The sequence below is a fragment of the Porites lutea genome, chromosome 2 (assembly GCF_958299795.1).
Source record: "Porites lutea chromosome 2, jaPorLute2.1, whole genome shotgun sequence".
In the NCBI taxonomy this organism is placed as follows: domain Eukaryota; kingdom Metazoa; phylum Cnidaria; class Anthozoa; order Scleractinia; family Poritidae; genus Porites; species Porites lutea.
Genome location: NC_133202.1, coordinates 4,698,532 through 4,715,284, shown reverse-complemented (window position 1 = coordinate 4,715,284; position 16,753 = coordinate 4,698,532). Strand labels below are relative to the sequence as shown.

Below are 16,753 nucleotides of genomic sequence, written 5' to 3'. Positions count from 1 at the left end.
CCCTAGTGGTTGGCCCCTTCAGCGCTCGCCTGATTCGTCGGTGATTAAAAATAAAAAAAAAATCGATTTATATATACTTAAAAAGTTTGACAGTCTTTCTGTGTTAACATGATACCCTCTAACGAAAAAATAACTAAGGTTAGATAATTAACAAGAAGCTGCTAATTGAAATTTTAATTTTAATTGTTAAAACAATTTTGGGAAGTTAAACATTTATGGGGAATGCCACCGAAAAATTCGGGAGGGTCGACGAAATTTCCGGGAGGACATAAAGTTATTCATAGGACTGCCCAAACAGCCTTTGTTAGAGTTGTCACCCCCCGTCACAATACCTTAACAAATTGGGTGGTCGCTTTGACTAATCGGTATTCTTACCCGCTGAGTTTTAAAATGGCATACGTTAGTTTGTTTAGTATGTGCCATCCTGAACTTAATTACACTGATTAGTCTGGCTACTTGTACCATACCTGGTAAAATTTTCGAGACGCAACTGAAGGATTTTCAGCCAGGGAATGCTGGGATTTCCGAAGATAATCTGAAAAATTCCGAAGGCTTCCGGAAATTTCCGAAATGTCCGAACGTCTTCGAAATAAACTTGAGCATATTCTGAAAAGCGTTGAATTTGTCGTTACTGAAGAGCTTGATGTCTAAAACAAAAAATAAAATTCCTTGAGCCATCTTGATAAACAAAGTCAAGATGTGCAAGAAATTTCCAACATTAGGAGGAAACACTGTAAATGCTGAATAAATGTTAGAACAGTAGGTAAAAAGAGGACAGAAAGACGTAAATTCTCTGGGGTAATTACAACACAAGCCTTCTTTGCGATCGATTTTCATTAAGTTTATGGTAGTGAACAATTTCCCTTTTTTGCACTGGAATTTGTTTGCTGTCACAATCGGAGTAAGGTGAACCACTCTCCGCCCCCGTTCACAGTGATTTCTGCTACGGCACATTTACCCTGTCAGTAGAGGTTTCTCTCTTGTATGGCTTTTAACGTTTACGAAGTCGTTCGCGTGGCTTGTTTGTCGCGTAGTTGGTTTTTTTACGCCCCGTGAGAAACGCTAAACGTTGAACGTTTCTCACGGGGCGTAAACAAACCAATTACGCGATAGACAAGCCACACGAACGACTTCGTAAACGCTGAAAGCCATGCAACAGAGAAGCCTCTTCTCGAAACGGGTACGGCACGTTAACTTCCTTTCACCCAAGACTAGACCACGGCGTAAGAGCTAGAAATCCCAAGGTGTTTCAAGTCAAATAAAACTTCTTTGGTAAAACGTTTGCAAAGTACTATTTATTTCTTTAGGCCAAATGGATTTTATAAATAAGGACATTTGAATTTTTTTAGTCCATTAGGACGATTAGAATTGAAAGGGTTAATCTGCCTATCAAGAAACGAACGTGCCGGCTCACAATTTCATCGCACAAAAAGATGACATGTACCATGATCAGTAGAGTCTAGAAATAGAAAGTGAGGTCTAACACAGGTTCAAAAAGCATGTTATTTTAAATGGATAAGCTACTTGTGGTTGGTAAAATAAAATAACTTTTCCAACCCCTACGCTTTACACAATTATCACACGGCAGTGAAATGAGAGTCACACTTACGTCATAAGTGATTCTGTTGGAACCAACGTCAAGATTAGTAAAAGAAATCCATAAAAGCAGTTAATCCTAAATCAATGTAAAGGATAAAAAAACACAAAAGGAAGATAACGTCAGATTTCAATCAGACATTGTATTTTTAGTGTGTTGATTTGTGGGCAGACTAGCAGGTTAAATCATTTATATCACACTAAAAAGGTAATATAAAATAGGTTAAACCGCGATTAAAAGTGCCACATTTTAAGCTCCTTAATTATGGTGCTAATTAAGAAAAAGAAAAGAAAAGGGTGTTCCATTCCTTAGGGGTCGTTTTCCCCAACATGTAAATATATTTTATATACGCACCTGATGGACAGAAATTACAGTGTCACGAAATTGCTTTGCGTTGAAAAAACATAAAAAAGAACCTTACATTGTGGAAAAAAATCATGCTTTTCTTTCTTTACTAAAGGTAGAAGACTGAAGAAAGAATGTAACAACTCTTTCTCAATTAAAGCAAAAAAAGAAAACCAAAACTGGCGTACCTGACTTTGGAATTAGTCATTTGTGACCTAAGGTTCTTACTTATTTACAGATATTTGATCACTAACTTGTTTTCAGTGAAAACAAGAGAAAACCACATCTGACATGAACACCGTACACCGTAATCTTTACTGCGATTTAATTCTCCTGACTCTCCACGTAAATTTAGGAGAACGATTTTTTAACACAACAACTTTCAGGGCCTGAAAATAGACTAGGCAGAAAGTGAGTCTAGCCTATTCGGAAATGGGTAGATATTCCTGATAAAAGAATAATGAGAAAGATTCGGAAGTATAGACCAATTTGAGACTGACGTCGATTGGTCAACCACCGGAAATGAAGAACGGAAAAGTATTAGTAGCGTCACACTTCGCGGTTACGTGACTAGCGGGGCATAACAAAGTCAACCAATTGTCAACAGCTTGTTCTGAAGCACATAAATACAGACACGGCTAGGATGACGGCAAAAGCTTCCTGACGTGATACCGTGACCCTGTCTTTTCACAGGATTGTCGAGCCAATTGAGCAATACACTTTCTATCCTGTAGTAGAAGTGGAAGGAAATAATTTTATCGATCGTTGCGAGATGACAAACCACCTGTGTGCGCCCCCATCACAGAATGATTGTTCTAATCAAGTGGTTATAATCGAGTTGCCCAACGGGTCGACAGCGAAGATATTGGTTGGGAATACTGACTGCGCGACTGTTCGCGACTTGAAGCTTGGATGTGAGTTACAGTTCGGTATACCTTCCAACCTGCAGAGAGTCAGCGCCTTGGAGAATCCAGAGATAGAACTTAGTGACTGGATACTGCTCAAAGACACTGTTCAAACAATTGACGATGTTATTGTGGTTCAAGTGCCAGTGTGGTGGAACAAGTTTATTTGCGTTTCCTTGAACAATGAAATAGAGAACGTTTGCAGAAGAGCTAAGCTGCCCATGCAGCAAATCAGCAAGGAAGAAAGGCTTTTCGTCGGATTCTTCATCGCCTGCTGCTGTGGGCATGAAAATCTACTGGAAAGGCTTAGAACACTAGACATTCACTTCGATCAGCAGGCGGCCACGGAGTCCGGCAGGAATCTTTTTCACGCTGCGGTAGCAAGTGGAAAGGTAAACTGCGTGGAGTTTGTGGCGAAACATTTGGTCAAGCCATCAAAGGAAATATTATCAAAGCTAGACACCAATAGGGAGACACCGATTGATATTGCACGGAGATTCAATAATCAGGATGCAGAAAGATTGCTTTACAAATTCTTGTTTTATGAAAAGGGTGAGCGGGAACAGAGGAACTCCGATGAATCTGGAATCGATGTATGCGATTCTGTCGACTCAGATGACTCTCTGGAGGGAACAAAACCTCGACACGACAACACTGACCAGGAAGAAACACAGAAAGACTGCGAAAACAACCACCAAGGGATGCCAAAGAATGCCGGTTTTGAGGATGGAGAACTTGTAATCACCGAGTGTGACGAGGGCGATAGCTTTGCTTTCGACGTAAAAAAGGAACCGAAGAAAAATTCACCAAAGTCCAAAGATGGCGTGTGTCAACAAGATGGCTTATCTAATAGCGGTGCACGTGGTGACCAAATGCGGGCAACCAGCCCATTCTCCTCAGACTGCTCTGATGACAGTTTGAAACTTTCGCCTAGACTTAACAGGCCTCAAACTCTTGATTTATCGCCGAAACAACATCTTCTTCGGCGGCGGTTTGTAAACGAGGATCCATCGGGAAGGCCAAAAAGCGCGCGAACGGTGCGCTACCCCCAGATCAATGTCTACCAAGAGGAGGATGAGGAAGTAGGCCCAAATGAAAATCATCTTCCTCCATTAGACAACCAGACTCTCGTTAGTCACAATGCAGGTAACGCATTTAGCAAGAGAATGAAGCAAACTGTTGTTCGGACGATTGGCACCCCCCATTCTGCTGCACTGAAGGAGCGTTTGATTCCGTCCCCGGATGAGGAGCCTCTCACCAGCAAGAGCGCACCAGGATCTCCGCAAACCCTTCGGAGAATGGTGTTTAAGCCTTCTAGTAAACCTCCCTCTTCCCCAGGCAGTATCAGAGTTTGTCCCTTATCGCCAAACATGTCGCGCGTGTTGGATCAAAGACGTGGCTCAGAGCCGGTTGCATGTTTGAACAGGACAAACGGAATTAGACTGGGTCGTGCAAGGAGAGATGCTGTGATTTCGACTGACCTGACGCACGGCGGTGATAGCCATGTTTCAGCAATGCCTAGCTCTCCTAGGATGTACAAACGAGGAAAATCGAGGTATGTATTACCACAGCAGTTTTGACTTTATTCAGTAAATCACTCTTTTATCACTACTTTGTCATTTGGGTTAGTGCAAGGACGTTTTTCAGACTTCTTCAATTTGTCTTCTTCTGACAGACAAATTTTCGCTCCTTCCCTAATGAAACTGCAAATATTTGTTGTACATTGATTTTGGAGCATGTGGGAGCTGGAAAATTTTTATATTTATTTTTATACCTCAATTGCGTGCCATGAGGTTTTAGTTTAAAGTTCTCTCAAGTTTAGCTGGCTTTGTAAACAGTCACGTTTGTTCTACAAACATTTTCATTACATGGTAGATAATCAAGCACAGGCTTATAGAAGATAGTGTTGCAGATTACGAAACAGGTGGCTTTGATTGCATAAATAGTTACAACGAACACCAAGCTCTAAAATTCTGATGGAATTGAATTAAAGCCGTGACACTGAGATTGACAACTCATGCCGCTGTTGTTAAGCCGGTTTGAAGTTTCTTCGTGACTTTTTTGTGATTGATCCACTTTCGTCTCTAACACGCTACATGGTACTAAAGAGCCTCTGATCGTGACAGATTTCAGCTTTACGTAAACGAAGAACTATAGTTTCGCTGAGTCACGTATCTATTTCATGAATACCGCGTTGTTGACCTAAGTCGCTGTATGTTGTTGTTATAGAACGTCCAAGTCGATTTCTTGAATATTTCCCCATATTTAAAAACAGGAAAGCGAAATAACACAAGTGTGCCAATTTGTTACGGCATCAAATTTTGTTATTTTATTCCCGCGGTCAAACCTACAGTGAGTTGTCTATTCATACAAGTTCGTGTTTTCTCTTTTCTTAATGAAAGCATTTTTAGATGGATTTGCACTGCAGATGTAATTACATGTTATGTTCTCAGTAACAGTTTCCACTTTTGTTCACTCTTTTGTTAAGACTTTCTTTCTTCGTTATCCTTACTAGTACGATCCCTCTAAGGACCTCCAAACCGACAGTGATTTCTGTCAGTTATAACTTTCATATGTTAGTGACCAGATTGTCGAGTCTCGCTTGAGAGAACTTTTAGTCAGATTAACTAGTGTTGTGTTTGTTTCGGTGTTAAGGATGTTTTCATTCAAGCGTAAAAACAAAAGTTGTTTTCAAAAGCGTAGACGAATAAATAGAGGTTATCAATTTTAATGTACCTGAGGGTAGAAAACAGCAGGGAGACCGAGTTGCTTTGCATCATTAGTTTTGTTAAAACAGAACTCGATTAGGCTTACTTTTCTTGCCAATCTTTACTCGTAAATTTCGTCCAAAATACAAATTATGCTGCATTGCAGAGAAAGATCAAGAATACACAGTTTGACAGGAAATCACTGTTCAAGAGTTTTCAATTAAACGTTACCGTTTCCGACAGCCGCAATGACTTAATTTTTCAAGACATGACCTTCACAGGGCTATAAACAATAATGGCTTTCATCTGACTGGTAATACTTCAGAGTCCATATAAGAGCCACGTCAAATAACAGGCGGTTTTATTCAGGAATTAAGTGAAACGTCAAAGAGACGAACTGAGAATTCACTATTTATTGTCCTATAAAGCGTGACTTTCAAAAGTTTAGCTCGTGTTTTTCGAGTCAGTGTGCGGCTGAATAATCTGTTTGTCTTAGGCATCAAAATAAACGGATTTTTTTCTTATATACACAACCTCAGGGCTTGAAATAATCCGCAGTGCTCCTTCCGCAGTGACGTTCACTTAGGTCCCGCCGTCCTCCCTTTCCTCGGCCCTAGCCTGAAACCAGGAATGGCACAAGGACATCTGAGACATCACAATGCACTGCGGAAGCAATGCAAGAGCCTACCATGAAAAGAAAAACGCTAGTGCTGGTCAGCTTGTTCCCTCTAGACTTCTATAGGCATACAATGGGTCTTGATAATGTTCACCCCTTATAAGCTCTGGCGACAATTCCATTTAAGCTGAGTTGTTTACTATTAGCTTAGCGGTTCCTCATTGTTCTTTTTCTCCGAATCACGTACGCTGCAAGCCTCGTCTTAGGACGAATAGACTAGCCTGTACACAGACGTTGCTTTATTTTTCTTTTCGACAATCGGCGAGCACGAAGCGCGACAACGAGCGCGGAGCGCGAGATTTTCTTCTTCCCCCACCCCTACCCCCTTGCACTAGCGGTCATTTAATTTCCTTCAGTTTTTATTTTTATCACGCGGGCGCGCTCGGCGGACTTTTAAGAGGAATTAGAGGGTCTGTGAACAGGCTTGAACAGGCTACGTATAGAAGCGGTATGAACATTTTGAATTCGGATACAATAATGAACAATTCAGTCGAGATGTTTCAAAAATAACCTGAACTTGGACGTGATGGACACGATTGTTTGGAACAATTAAAGTATTTTTAAAACAGCTTTGTGATGAAAGTAAAACAGAGCGAGGCGAATAGTGAAGCCTAGAACCCGGTCCAAAACCGCCGTGAAAATTAATTGCTTAAAGCCTTAACTTCAGCTAGTAATTATTAAGTTCGAGGTTTTCAATTCATTACCTTTCCTAAGTTTTTAGTTCCGAAGTGATCCCGCTGAACCAAAGCTATTCTCGTCAAGTTCACTTTTTTGAACAAATAGAGGGATTTCTATACTTTAACAGTTTGGGGCTGCTGGTAGAAAAACCATCGACAATAATTGAGAATTTTAGCTTTTAACCTTTTTTTTATTTTGTAAACGAACTTGCTTTTGTTCTTGTCCCGTGATAAGAACCGGAAGCAAGCCAATGAAATCGCGTGGATAATATATTTGTCTTTTCTTTGTATTTTCATGTGCGGTAAATGTCTCAGAAGCAAATAATCCACAACATCCGGGACTTTAAGAAAGTTTTTGTTTTGAAATTTTCTTAATCAGGAGGCCTTGATCAAATTAGGAAATCTTGTTTTTGTGGCTGTGTAATCTCGTTAACTCAAAGGCGAACTCTATGGCGAAATAAAAAAGGTTCGAGTGCTGCTCAAAGTTTCTTTTTCGAACCGTTGTATTAATGACAAAAACCAAATTGTGTGCAAAGACTATTAACTTCTAGTTGCACGTGATGTTTAATAGACTGGCCTACCAATCTCAACACACAAAACACATATTAAAATTTCCAACTGTAATTCCTCTGTGTGGACAAAGATTACCTTTGTGCAAATACATGAAGGCCTTTTTACTTGCTTCATATTTATTAACTTTCCTACACGGCTTTTTGGTCAGTTGTCGGCTGAATTGTGAGCGGGAATCGTTGAGTTGAAATTGCTGAATTTCACGTGCTACGCCTTCAAGAGGGGATTGAAGATAGGTGGTCCGTTCGTAAAAAGCGGTAAGAAATTTATATTCCAGAAAGATAATCAGCTTTTGAGTGATAACCTGATGAGCAGATTTGAGACTAACTATTTATGTCATATACGCGATACTTTTCGTGGGAACATTCCTGAGGAGAGAAGAGATGCGAGGCAATTTTGTTCACTTTAGGGGGAAAAGGCACTTGTTTTTTCATCTTAAAAGGGAAAACGAGACTTAAATTCGCAGTTTGTTATATAATTCTAATGTACCTTTTTAAAAAACAGAATCATGGGATGATACGATTCGCTCGAGAGCTGAACAGCATATTTCCTCGGTTCCAAATTGAGCGATTCAGTTGTATCGGGATTACCTCAGCAATAAAATGTATCAACATTAATTTTAACATTCACTTTAACGTTTTCCTAGCCAAAACAACCGACAGTGTTTTGCATTTCTTAGATAGGGAATGAACTAGAAAGGAACAGTCTAGCTTTAAATTAAGACTTCGGCCTCCATAACAAAACATCTTCTAAAAGGCCGTCATGAACTTTTGCATTTCCCGTCTTATATTGAAACAGTGTTACAGAGGTCAGGCTATCTATTTTTTAAGTTCTTTGTATTAAAATGGCAAGTATTTTACTCTCCCATCTTCTTCGACCCAGACTGAAGTGCCAATCTGTTAAAGACCAATTCAATTGGAAGTTTGTTTGCTCAAAAAGCATGTTTCAAACACGGAGTTAGTTTCCTGAGGTTGAAATAAATGGACACTTTGTCTGTTTTCATCAGTGTAACAAATTCGGCTCAATTCGGGGGACGTCGTTGCTCATGCCTTGCTGGGCCAAAAAAACTCAACTTGTGGACAAGTCGAATCACTTTTTCACACGGTAGGTAATAAGCAAACACTTGGAGTTGATCGGTCATGATTTGCTCATCATGTCTATCATGAGAGCAATCTAAAGTACCAGTATAGGTCAGACCACACGATTATCAGCTTCTGCTAGCTTGATAAAGACCATTCAAAAATAATTTTGGTATCAACTGTCAGTTTCATGCTTATTTAGTAAATAAATGTCGGTATAAAGAACTAAATTCAACTACTGATAAACTGTACAGGCCAACAGCAATTATTTTTTAATAAACATCCACGACAAAAATGCAGATATTTTGATCTCTCGGAAAGCTTACGGTAATGTCATCGGCAGCCGGTACTTAACTAATTTGTTTAGGCTTGTTGAGTACTGGTTAATATAAACTCTTCCTTGCTGAAGCTTGGTCCAGAATAATACTTCAAGTCCTTTTTTAAAATTCTTTGGATGCATGTGTGCAAAATAAACAAGCAAACAAACTAAAAAATCCCGATTGTGTATGTATAAATTGATTTTTAAACTCGGGAATGTATAACACAAGGAAGTTTGCCAGCAATTTTTGGCGGGAAGATCGAACGGATAACCGCATCACAATCCGGGGCAACTTTGTTTATTTTGCCGGATAAATCTAATCGGAAATTTGACAATGACTCTTATAGCAAAACGGATGAAATTGTGGGAAGCCATCAATTATTATCTCCGCGAAGGTATCTAAACTCAAACGCCACCTCAGTTGTGCTACAATGTACAAATTTGCCACCAAAATCAAGTTAGCCCGTGTGCCCCTCAGTATCAACAGGCTAGAACTGCGTTTTTTATGCAGGTGGTCACAAGAACAATGCCGCGCTTTAAAATTAAAAATCTAGTTCAGATTCGACAGTTAAACAATCAGACCACAAGACGGCATATTTTTAGGCAGATATATACTAAAAGTAGATCACCAAAGGAAAACATTCTTGAAATAGTACTACGCGGAATCATTTGCAGTCGTCAAGGCTTATCATATCCTGACTGTTTGTTTGGTGATAAAGCATCTCACAGTTTTTACTAAACCACGAAAAAAAAAGCATTAGAACTTTCTTTCCTGATAAATTTTCATTTTTTGGTGTCAGCATTCCAGATTGGATTAATTTTAGAGGATTTTACTTCTTGTCTTTGACGTTTTGAAGAGAGAATCTCGTCTCTGGTGTTTTTCAGTTGTTGTTGATGATGTTGTCAGGTTTTTCTTTTACTTTTGCCTTCCAATGAAACTTACCATTTCAATATTCCTATTGAGGTTGAAATACATGTAGTTTAATGTAACAAAACTCGTCAACATTGAACAGTTTCTTTTGAAGCCCACCCACTTTTTTGTAGACAACCCATGCCAAAGAGTTCAATTTGGCGAACTTATATCGCGAGAAACAGTTAATTGGTTACGTCGCTTTTCACAAACATGCGAACTCTAAAGTTCATAAGCCGCCTTCACAATTGCGTTTTTCGCTGCCGTCAATCATAATTACGATCACAATCAAAGAACCTTGACACACAAAACGGATCGAGATCCTGACCAATCACAAATCACAAACCATGACCTTTTGAACGCGTTTCAGTATAGTTTTGTTTCCTAAGAGGTCCACTAGGATTGACGGCAGCGAAAAACGCAATCGTTAGTTGGCTTTTGAACTTCGCAATTCGCGTGTTTGTGAAAAGCGCAGAAAACTCAGACTGATGTATTTGCAACTGATTCCAATCTACAACTGATGGCTCGTTTATATCTCACAAATCAGTAATGTAGAGAGCTCTCAAAGATCAAATATCGTCGTGCCCAGGACCTGTCCGATCGTTAACCTGGCTGGCTTAGTAGAATAGTTTCAATGCATATGTTACTTGTTTTCACGCCCGAAAGAAGGCCACATTTCTGAATCAATTTTGGATGTATACAAAATTAGCATAATTAAGTACGTATGTTTCTCCATACTGTGTCAAAAACGTACTTCTCTGTTATCTTAGTGGTTCGACGACCTCTGGTAGTGTCTTAAGTCTTTAGCATATATAGTTTTCGATGCCTTTATTTGGGTTCTGTCCGTAATTTTAATTTTAATCCTCAGGAAAAGTTTAGATGATACCCAGAACAGTTTTACGTATGAGCATATCCGTCGGATTATAACTAGTTAAGCTCAAAACTGTGGTCAATTTTTTGTCTCCAGATCCATTTGTGAGGTCAGTTTGACGGACTCTCTGCGCTGTCGCACAGACATGGAAGACGAAGAAAGGCTAGATCGACCCTGGAACGCCTGGATAGCGGTAAGAAAAGAATCATTGCAGCTTGTGAACAAAGACAGTGCTTCTCAGTCTCCCACGAATCCACGGAGGATGTCCTACCAGCAGTGGCTCTCCGAGAAAGAGCTAGCGCACTTGAGAAAAATCTTTGCCAACGCACAGGAAGAGGCGAAAACAAACGAAAAACAAGCTAAGTTGCTTAAAGGGAAAACTTTCGACGAGTGGCTGGAAGATAAGCGACGGGAAATGGAAAGAGAGAAAGAGAAGGAGAAAGGAATGGAAGAAAATCAAAAACAGGAGGAAGACAAAAAGCAGCAGCGGAGGAGAATGTCGCAAGTAAAGTACGAAAAATGGCTGATGCAGAAAGAAAGAAACGCATTACAACAGGCCGAAAAAATGGTGCAATTAGCAAAGGAAAAACACGAACTCATGAAAAAGAAATGGGAGGAGGAAGACGAGCAAAAGAAAAACTGTAAATTGTCCCTGGGTCGCACTCACAGCTTACCAGTTGAGGGAAATCCTCGGACGGGAGGAATAAACAAGAACAGATTTACAAGTTTAAAGTAATTACTGCACAGTTAAATATTGAATTACTACTGTACTTAGTTTTATTACTTCAATTCAGTCGAAAAAAAAAAACGGTTTGTTGACATTTTTTAGGCAATACTCATATTAACTTTTGCACTATTCCGGCAGCGCACACCGCTTAGAAGGCCGTCAAAAAGGCACATTTCTGATAGCTCTTCTTGATTGCATTATTTGTTATAAAAATGCAATGTTCGCCAGCCTCGCAATATTTCCAAAATCAGGTGTATATATTTAAAGATTGTTCCATTGGCTCGATAGATCATAGTAGTTTACTGTTTGCGGGCATTGTATTAAGACAAGCCTATATTTCGTGTAGCTGTACGCACGATGGTAAGGCGATTTAATACTTGAACTGAATAAAGATAAGACCAAAAATAGAGTTTTGACCGTTACTGTTATTCTAACCACTCTTTGACGTTCGGACAGACTAGCCCAGTCCGGTCGGGTGTAAAGGAAGATCGTATTAATAAGTAATTTAGCAGGATCTAGTAGACGTGACAACTGCAAAATGGCGCCACGGTTTTCCCGCCCTTTTCTAGAGGCTAGCTTTGGTTCAACCTCGTTCCCAAGATTCTCTCCTACTCGTCTCTCTCCGTAGGGACGTGAAGGAGAGAGCACTGGGAATGAAGTTAGCTTTGGTGAATGATAAATCATCCATAAGCCATACAGCTGCAGGACAGCTCATTACACCTCGTCAGGAACCTCGTATTCACACCCTTTAGGCTTCTTGGTTAGCACGTGAGCTGAGACTAGATTAGTCACTTCAAAATCAGGATGCCGTAGTGTGCTGAAATTAAATGACGAAAACGACTGACCACATTCTCAAAAACTTGTGTTAATTATAAACTGGGTTCATTACGTCAATTCTCCACGTTTTGAGACGTGCTCTTCGTGAGGGCTTAATTCATTCATTCAAAAGCGAAAAGAGAGAGCCGACCGACGTCAACATCTAGAAAAAAGGGGCAAGACGTTGCCGCATATACAGACTGAAACAACGACAAATTGTTTGAGCTTTTGCTTCAGTTTGCGAATTTCCCCATGTCAGCCATTTTACGCCGTACGTGTACAAAGACATACTCTCCGTTCCATTTACGTTGAACCCTCCCAAAATGGCCTCCTTTGGGAGATAAAGAAGTGGTCTTAGTAGAGAGGTTTAAACAAGAGTCAATGTATGAACTGTCCGCTAAGAAAATGTGGCCGTTATGGAGAGGTGGCCGTACGTGTACAGTTCGACTGTATTACTTTTTGCCATGCATCGATGATCACCCTGATCACAAAACCTGCCATGCATGGCAAAAGCATGGCGAATCAGTCACTTTTTACCAATTGAATCCCCAGTAATTAAACGAAAATGTAAGCTAAGAAACACATTCATCTTGTTTAAAAAAACTGTAAGACATTCCTTGTTTGACTGTTGAAAATACAATACCAAAAACTGCCAAACAACAAGGCGATTTACATGCCAATCAAACACGTTTTTCCCTTTCATTTTTGTCCTAACAAAAATATCCTTGTTGTCGTAATGTGTGCACGGGAGGGGATAAGTGGTCATGAACTTCAACACGTCAATTTTCATGACGACTATATGACGACAACAAACCGGCAAAACAGCTCATTAGAAAAAGAAAATTGGTAGTTTTCTAAAAACCCCTTGAATGAGAGAGGAGCATGTGGATATTTCTAAATTGAGATCTATGAACCATTTCAAAGGCATTTCCTGGGGTATGCTATGAATCATAGCAACAAATAAAGAGGAAGTAACTGAATGCAATAAAAAGTGCCCAAGCTAGAAAATGAAAAGTGCGTTAACTTCCCGTCTGCTTGATACATATAGAGTGTAATAGCTGCAATTATAGCTGACGATCAATGCATTAGATGCAGTCAGATATTATCTCGCCCCCCAAAAAATTACAATAAGACAAAAAGTTATAAAAGTTGTAGAACTGGTAAATCATGTTGTATGTAGGCGGGTGGAAGACGATTTTATGGCCTCCACGTGCAAATCTTGTAAAAGTTTCGGGAAATGTGTTCAAATATTGAGGACGTTTGAAAGACGTCAAAATGTTCAAAACCTCGAGCGGAAGGAGAAGTCTCAGTCGAGTGGTTTCACAACCGCAAAGTATTGAACATTTTTGACGCCACTTCGACAAGTCATAACCTATAAAAGTATTGAGAATGGAAATTTGTTGTCATTTTCAGTTTCTACAATAACATAACCTATATCGGGCGAAGTTTCTTGGAAAATTGCGCGCGACAGAGAGAAAAACAAATTGTGCCATCGTTACGTCATTTCTATATTTAGTCAAGTTCCCTCATATCCCGCCCCCCCATCGACAATAGTTCTCGACCAATAGGCACGTGAGAAATCACAGTCAGTCATTATAAGAGTTGACATCCTTTGGATATGTCACTATTGGGAGTTAAGGGTTTAGAATATCAGGAAACTGTGGTTAGATTTAAGCGAATTTGCGTAAGTTACATTGTGAAAGGGAAATAAGTTCTAACCTTTTTTCCCGCTTGTGTTTTGTACGCGAATCAACTAAAAGCGAAAACAATGCTGAATTGGATAAAAACACCGTTGAATAGGAAAAACAACAGTTAGGAATCAAGTTAAAAAGACTAGAGACAAAAATTAACAGTAGATCTAAAAGAAACCTTAGGGTCTGGAAAGATTGTTGAGAACCGCTAAAACGATCTCCAAGGCGTGGCATTAGGGGAGTAAATCTAACGGACTCGTTGCATTGTCTCACTGCAGATATGGAAAGCGTAAAAAGGTCCGATCGGCCGTGGAACGCATGGATAGCGGTACGAAAGGAATCATTGCATCTACTGAACCAAGTCGATGCCTCTCAGTCTCCGATAAATCCACGAAGGATGTCCTACCAGCAGTGGCTATCCGAGAAAGAGCTAGCGAACTTGAGAAGAATATTTGCCAACGCACAGGAAGAGGCGAAAACAAACCAAAAACAAGCTAAGTTGATTAAAGGGAAAACTTTCGACGAGTGGCTGGAAGACAAGCGACGGGAAATGGAAAGAGAGAAGGAAAAGGAGAAAATAATGGAAGAAAATCAAAAACAGGAGGAAGACAAAAAGCTGCAGCGAAGGAGAATGTCTCAAGTAAAGTACGAAAAATGGCTGATGCAGAAAGAAAGAAACGCCTTGCAACAGGCCGAAAAAATGGTACAATTAGCGAAGGAAAAACACGAACTCATGAAAAAGAAATGGGAGGAGGAAGACGAGCAAAAGAAAAATTGTAAACTACCCCAGAGTCGAGCCACTTACAAAAACGCCAGTTGAGGGAAATCCTCGTGTACTAGGCATAAATATTTAAGAACAGATTCACAATTTTAAAGCAAAAACTACAGGTTGAAGCTTAACGACGCTTTTAAAATTGATTAGCTGTACTCAACAACAAACAACAGCCACAAATTTATCCTCTACTTTAGATTCTTTTACATTCCGAATAATAATCAGGCACATTTCATGAGAAGAGCTCGGAAGTATTTTCTCTTATTTCAGTATTTCAATAATTACGTTATTTATTATAATTATATTTGCCAGTCTCGCATTGTTTCGAGCGTATACATATTACACATGATTGTCACAGTTCGGTGGACTGGTGGATTGAGTTATATCTTCGCGACTTTACCGGAGATCAAAGCAGTTTTTAACAGGGGCACCCAACGACTGTTTTCTGTAAAATGTCTGTTCGGAGAGGAAAATATTCCCTAGAATTTTTTATTACTTGAGGACGGATAAAAATTTTTTAATGACCGTTCCATCCATGTACAATTTTCGAAGCTTATCTAGTATATTCCCTACGCGTGGGGTGATTTTCACGCGCGCTCGTTTATCGCTCGCTCTACTATCCCTGAGGAAAAATGGGGGACTACCCGTAGTCTATTCTAAAGTTTAATTTCCACATTTCACCGCCAAAGTCAGGCTATTTTTCCTACAAGAAAGGAAACGTAAAATTTTCGGATTAAAAAGTGTGAAGGAGAGAGGAATAAAAAAATTCTCTCTTTCGTAATACGTTAAATTGCATCTGAAATTTTCGGGAAAATAATACTGAAGCCGTTTTAATTTCGAAAAGACTCAACTTCCTCGACGATGACCAAACAGATGCAAATTTTATAGCGTCGCTTAAAATGCATTTCTCAGTTAAGATTTAAAATTACTCTGGATAGCCTAAAAAGTGTTTTAAATGTATTTAGGAGATCACCGTCGTTTGGTGCCCCTGGTTAAAGTAGCAAGGAATATTCAAGTAGGTGAAACAGTAGCTCGAGTTCACCGTCTGCGTTGGATTTAGTCTATGTAAAGCTCCTGTAGGCGTAGTTGTTAGGTACAGATACAGTGAGTTGATAGGTAGAATCTAACAAAATGCAAGAAACAAGAGAGAAAGTGTTTGAACTGAATAAAGTCAAAAAGCTTCAAAAGATATCTAGACTGAGCTCGGTTACCATGTATTCTAACTGCTGTACTACGGAATACTCCCTCAGTTTATTTAGTAAAGTAAGGAAAAACCTTTAGTGAATTATCTAGAAGAGATGAACTGTGCTAATAATGCAGAGACCGGTTTATTACGCTTTTCTGCCCGTCGGAGAGCTGATTCGTTGACTACCTCGTCTCATTAAAACTCGTCCCCAGATCTTTCTGGGTTCAAGAGTCTGAATCTGGTCCAAGAGAGTCGTGATCGGCGCTGGATTAGCCGTCGAAGGGAGACTCACATTTTTCACCGTTGAAATAGCTGCTGTCCTTGAGTCGTCAACTGAAAGTCGACCGTTTTTTCAGTGAACGTGAAGCACTAAATTTGTACGTGCTAATTCAGTTCCTCTTAAGAACCACTTTGAACTGACAGCATAATAAACAGTAAAACAGGAAAGTATCACTCAATGTATTAACTTTTTCGCTGCACTTTCATACTTATTTATTTAGCAACTAAGGATGGATGACTAATAGTTCACTGAACTATGAAATGAAAGAAGCACTGATTTATACAGCATCGGGTGGTTTCACACTATTACTTTGTACTGCTACGAAACTTCAGTAGTTTTCATTTGAATAGTCATATCTTGAGGTTTTATCCACTGACTTCCTTAATACTACAGTACAACAAACAGCACTATACAGGAACTGCGAGTACTGTTCACAATGCGGGTTTCCGCTTACCTCAAACTCAAACTTATGGCTAACCGACTGACATACATATACGTAGTAAAAGTGGACAGATGTTCCGTGTGGAAGTATTATGGAAGAGATTATCACATATCTTTAAGCAAACAGAGGCAACGACAGGTTAAGCTTTTTAACTTAGTTTTTCAGTCTTTAAGCACTGTGTA

General features: G+C 39.6%; 1 protein-coding gene across 1 annotated transcript; it reads left to right on the top strand.

Annotated features, from left to right (window-relative positions):
- Nucleotides 1-2,516: 2,516 nt before the first annotated feature.
- LOC140927491 (uncharacterized) lies at nt 2,517-11,793 on the top strand. The gene is made up of 2 exons (XM_073377150.1): nt 2,517-4,402; nt 10,754-11,793. Exons 1-2 carry the CDS (start codon nt 2,715-2,717, stop codon nt 11,391-11,393), a joined length of 2,328 nt encoding a protein of 775 aa, XP_073233251.1. The 5' UTR covers nt 2,517-2,714; the 3' UTR covers nt 11,394-11,793.
- The last annotated feature ends 4,960 nt before the right edge of the window (nt 11,794-16,753 follow it).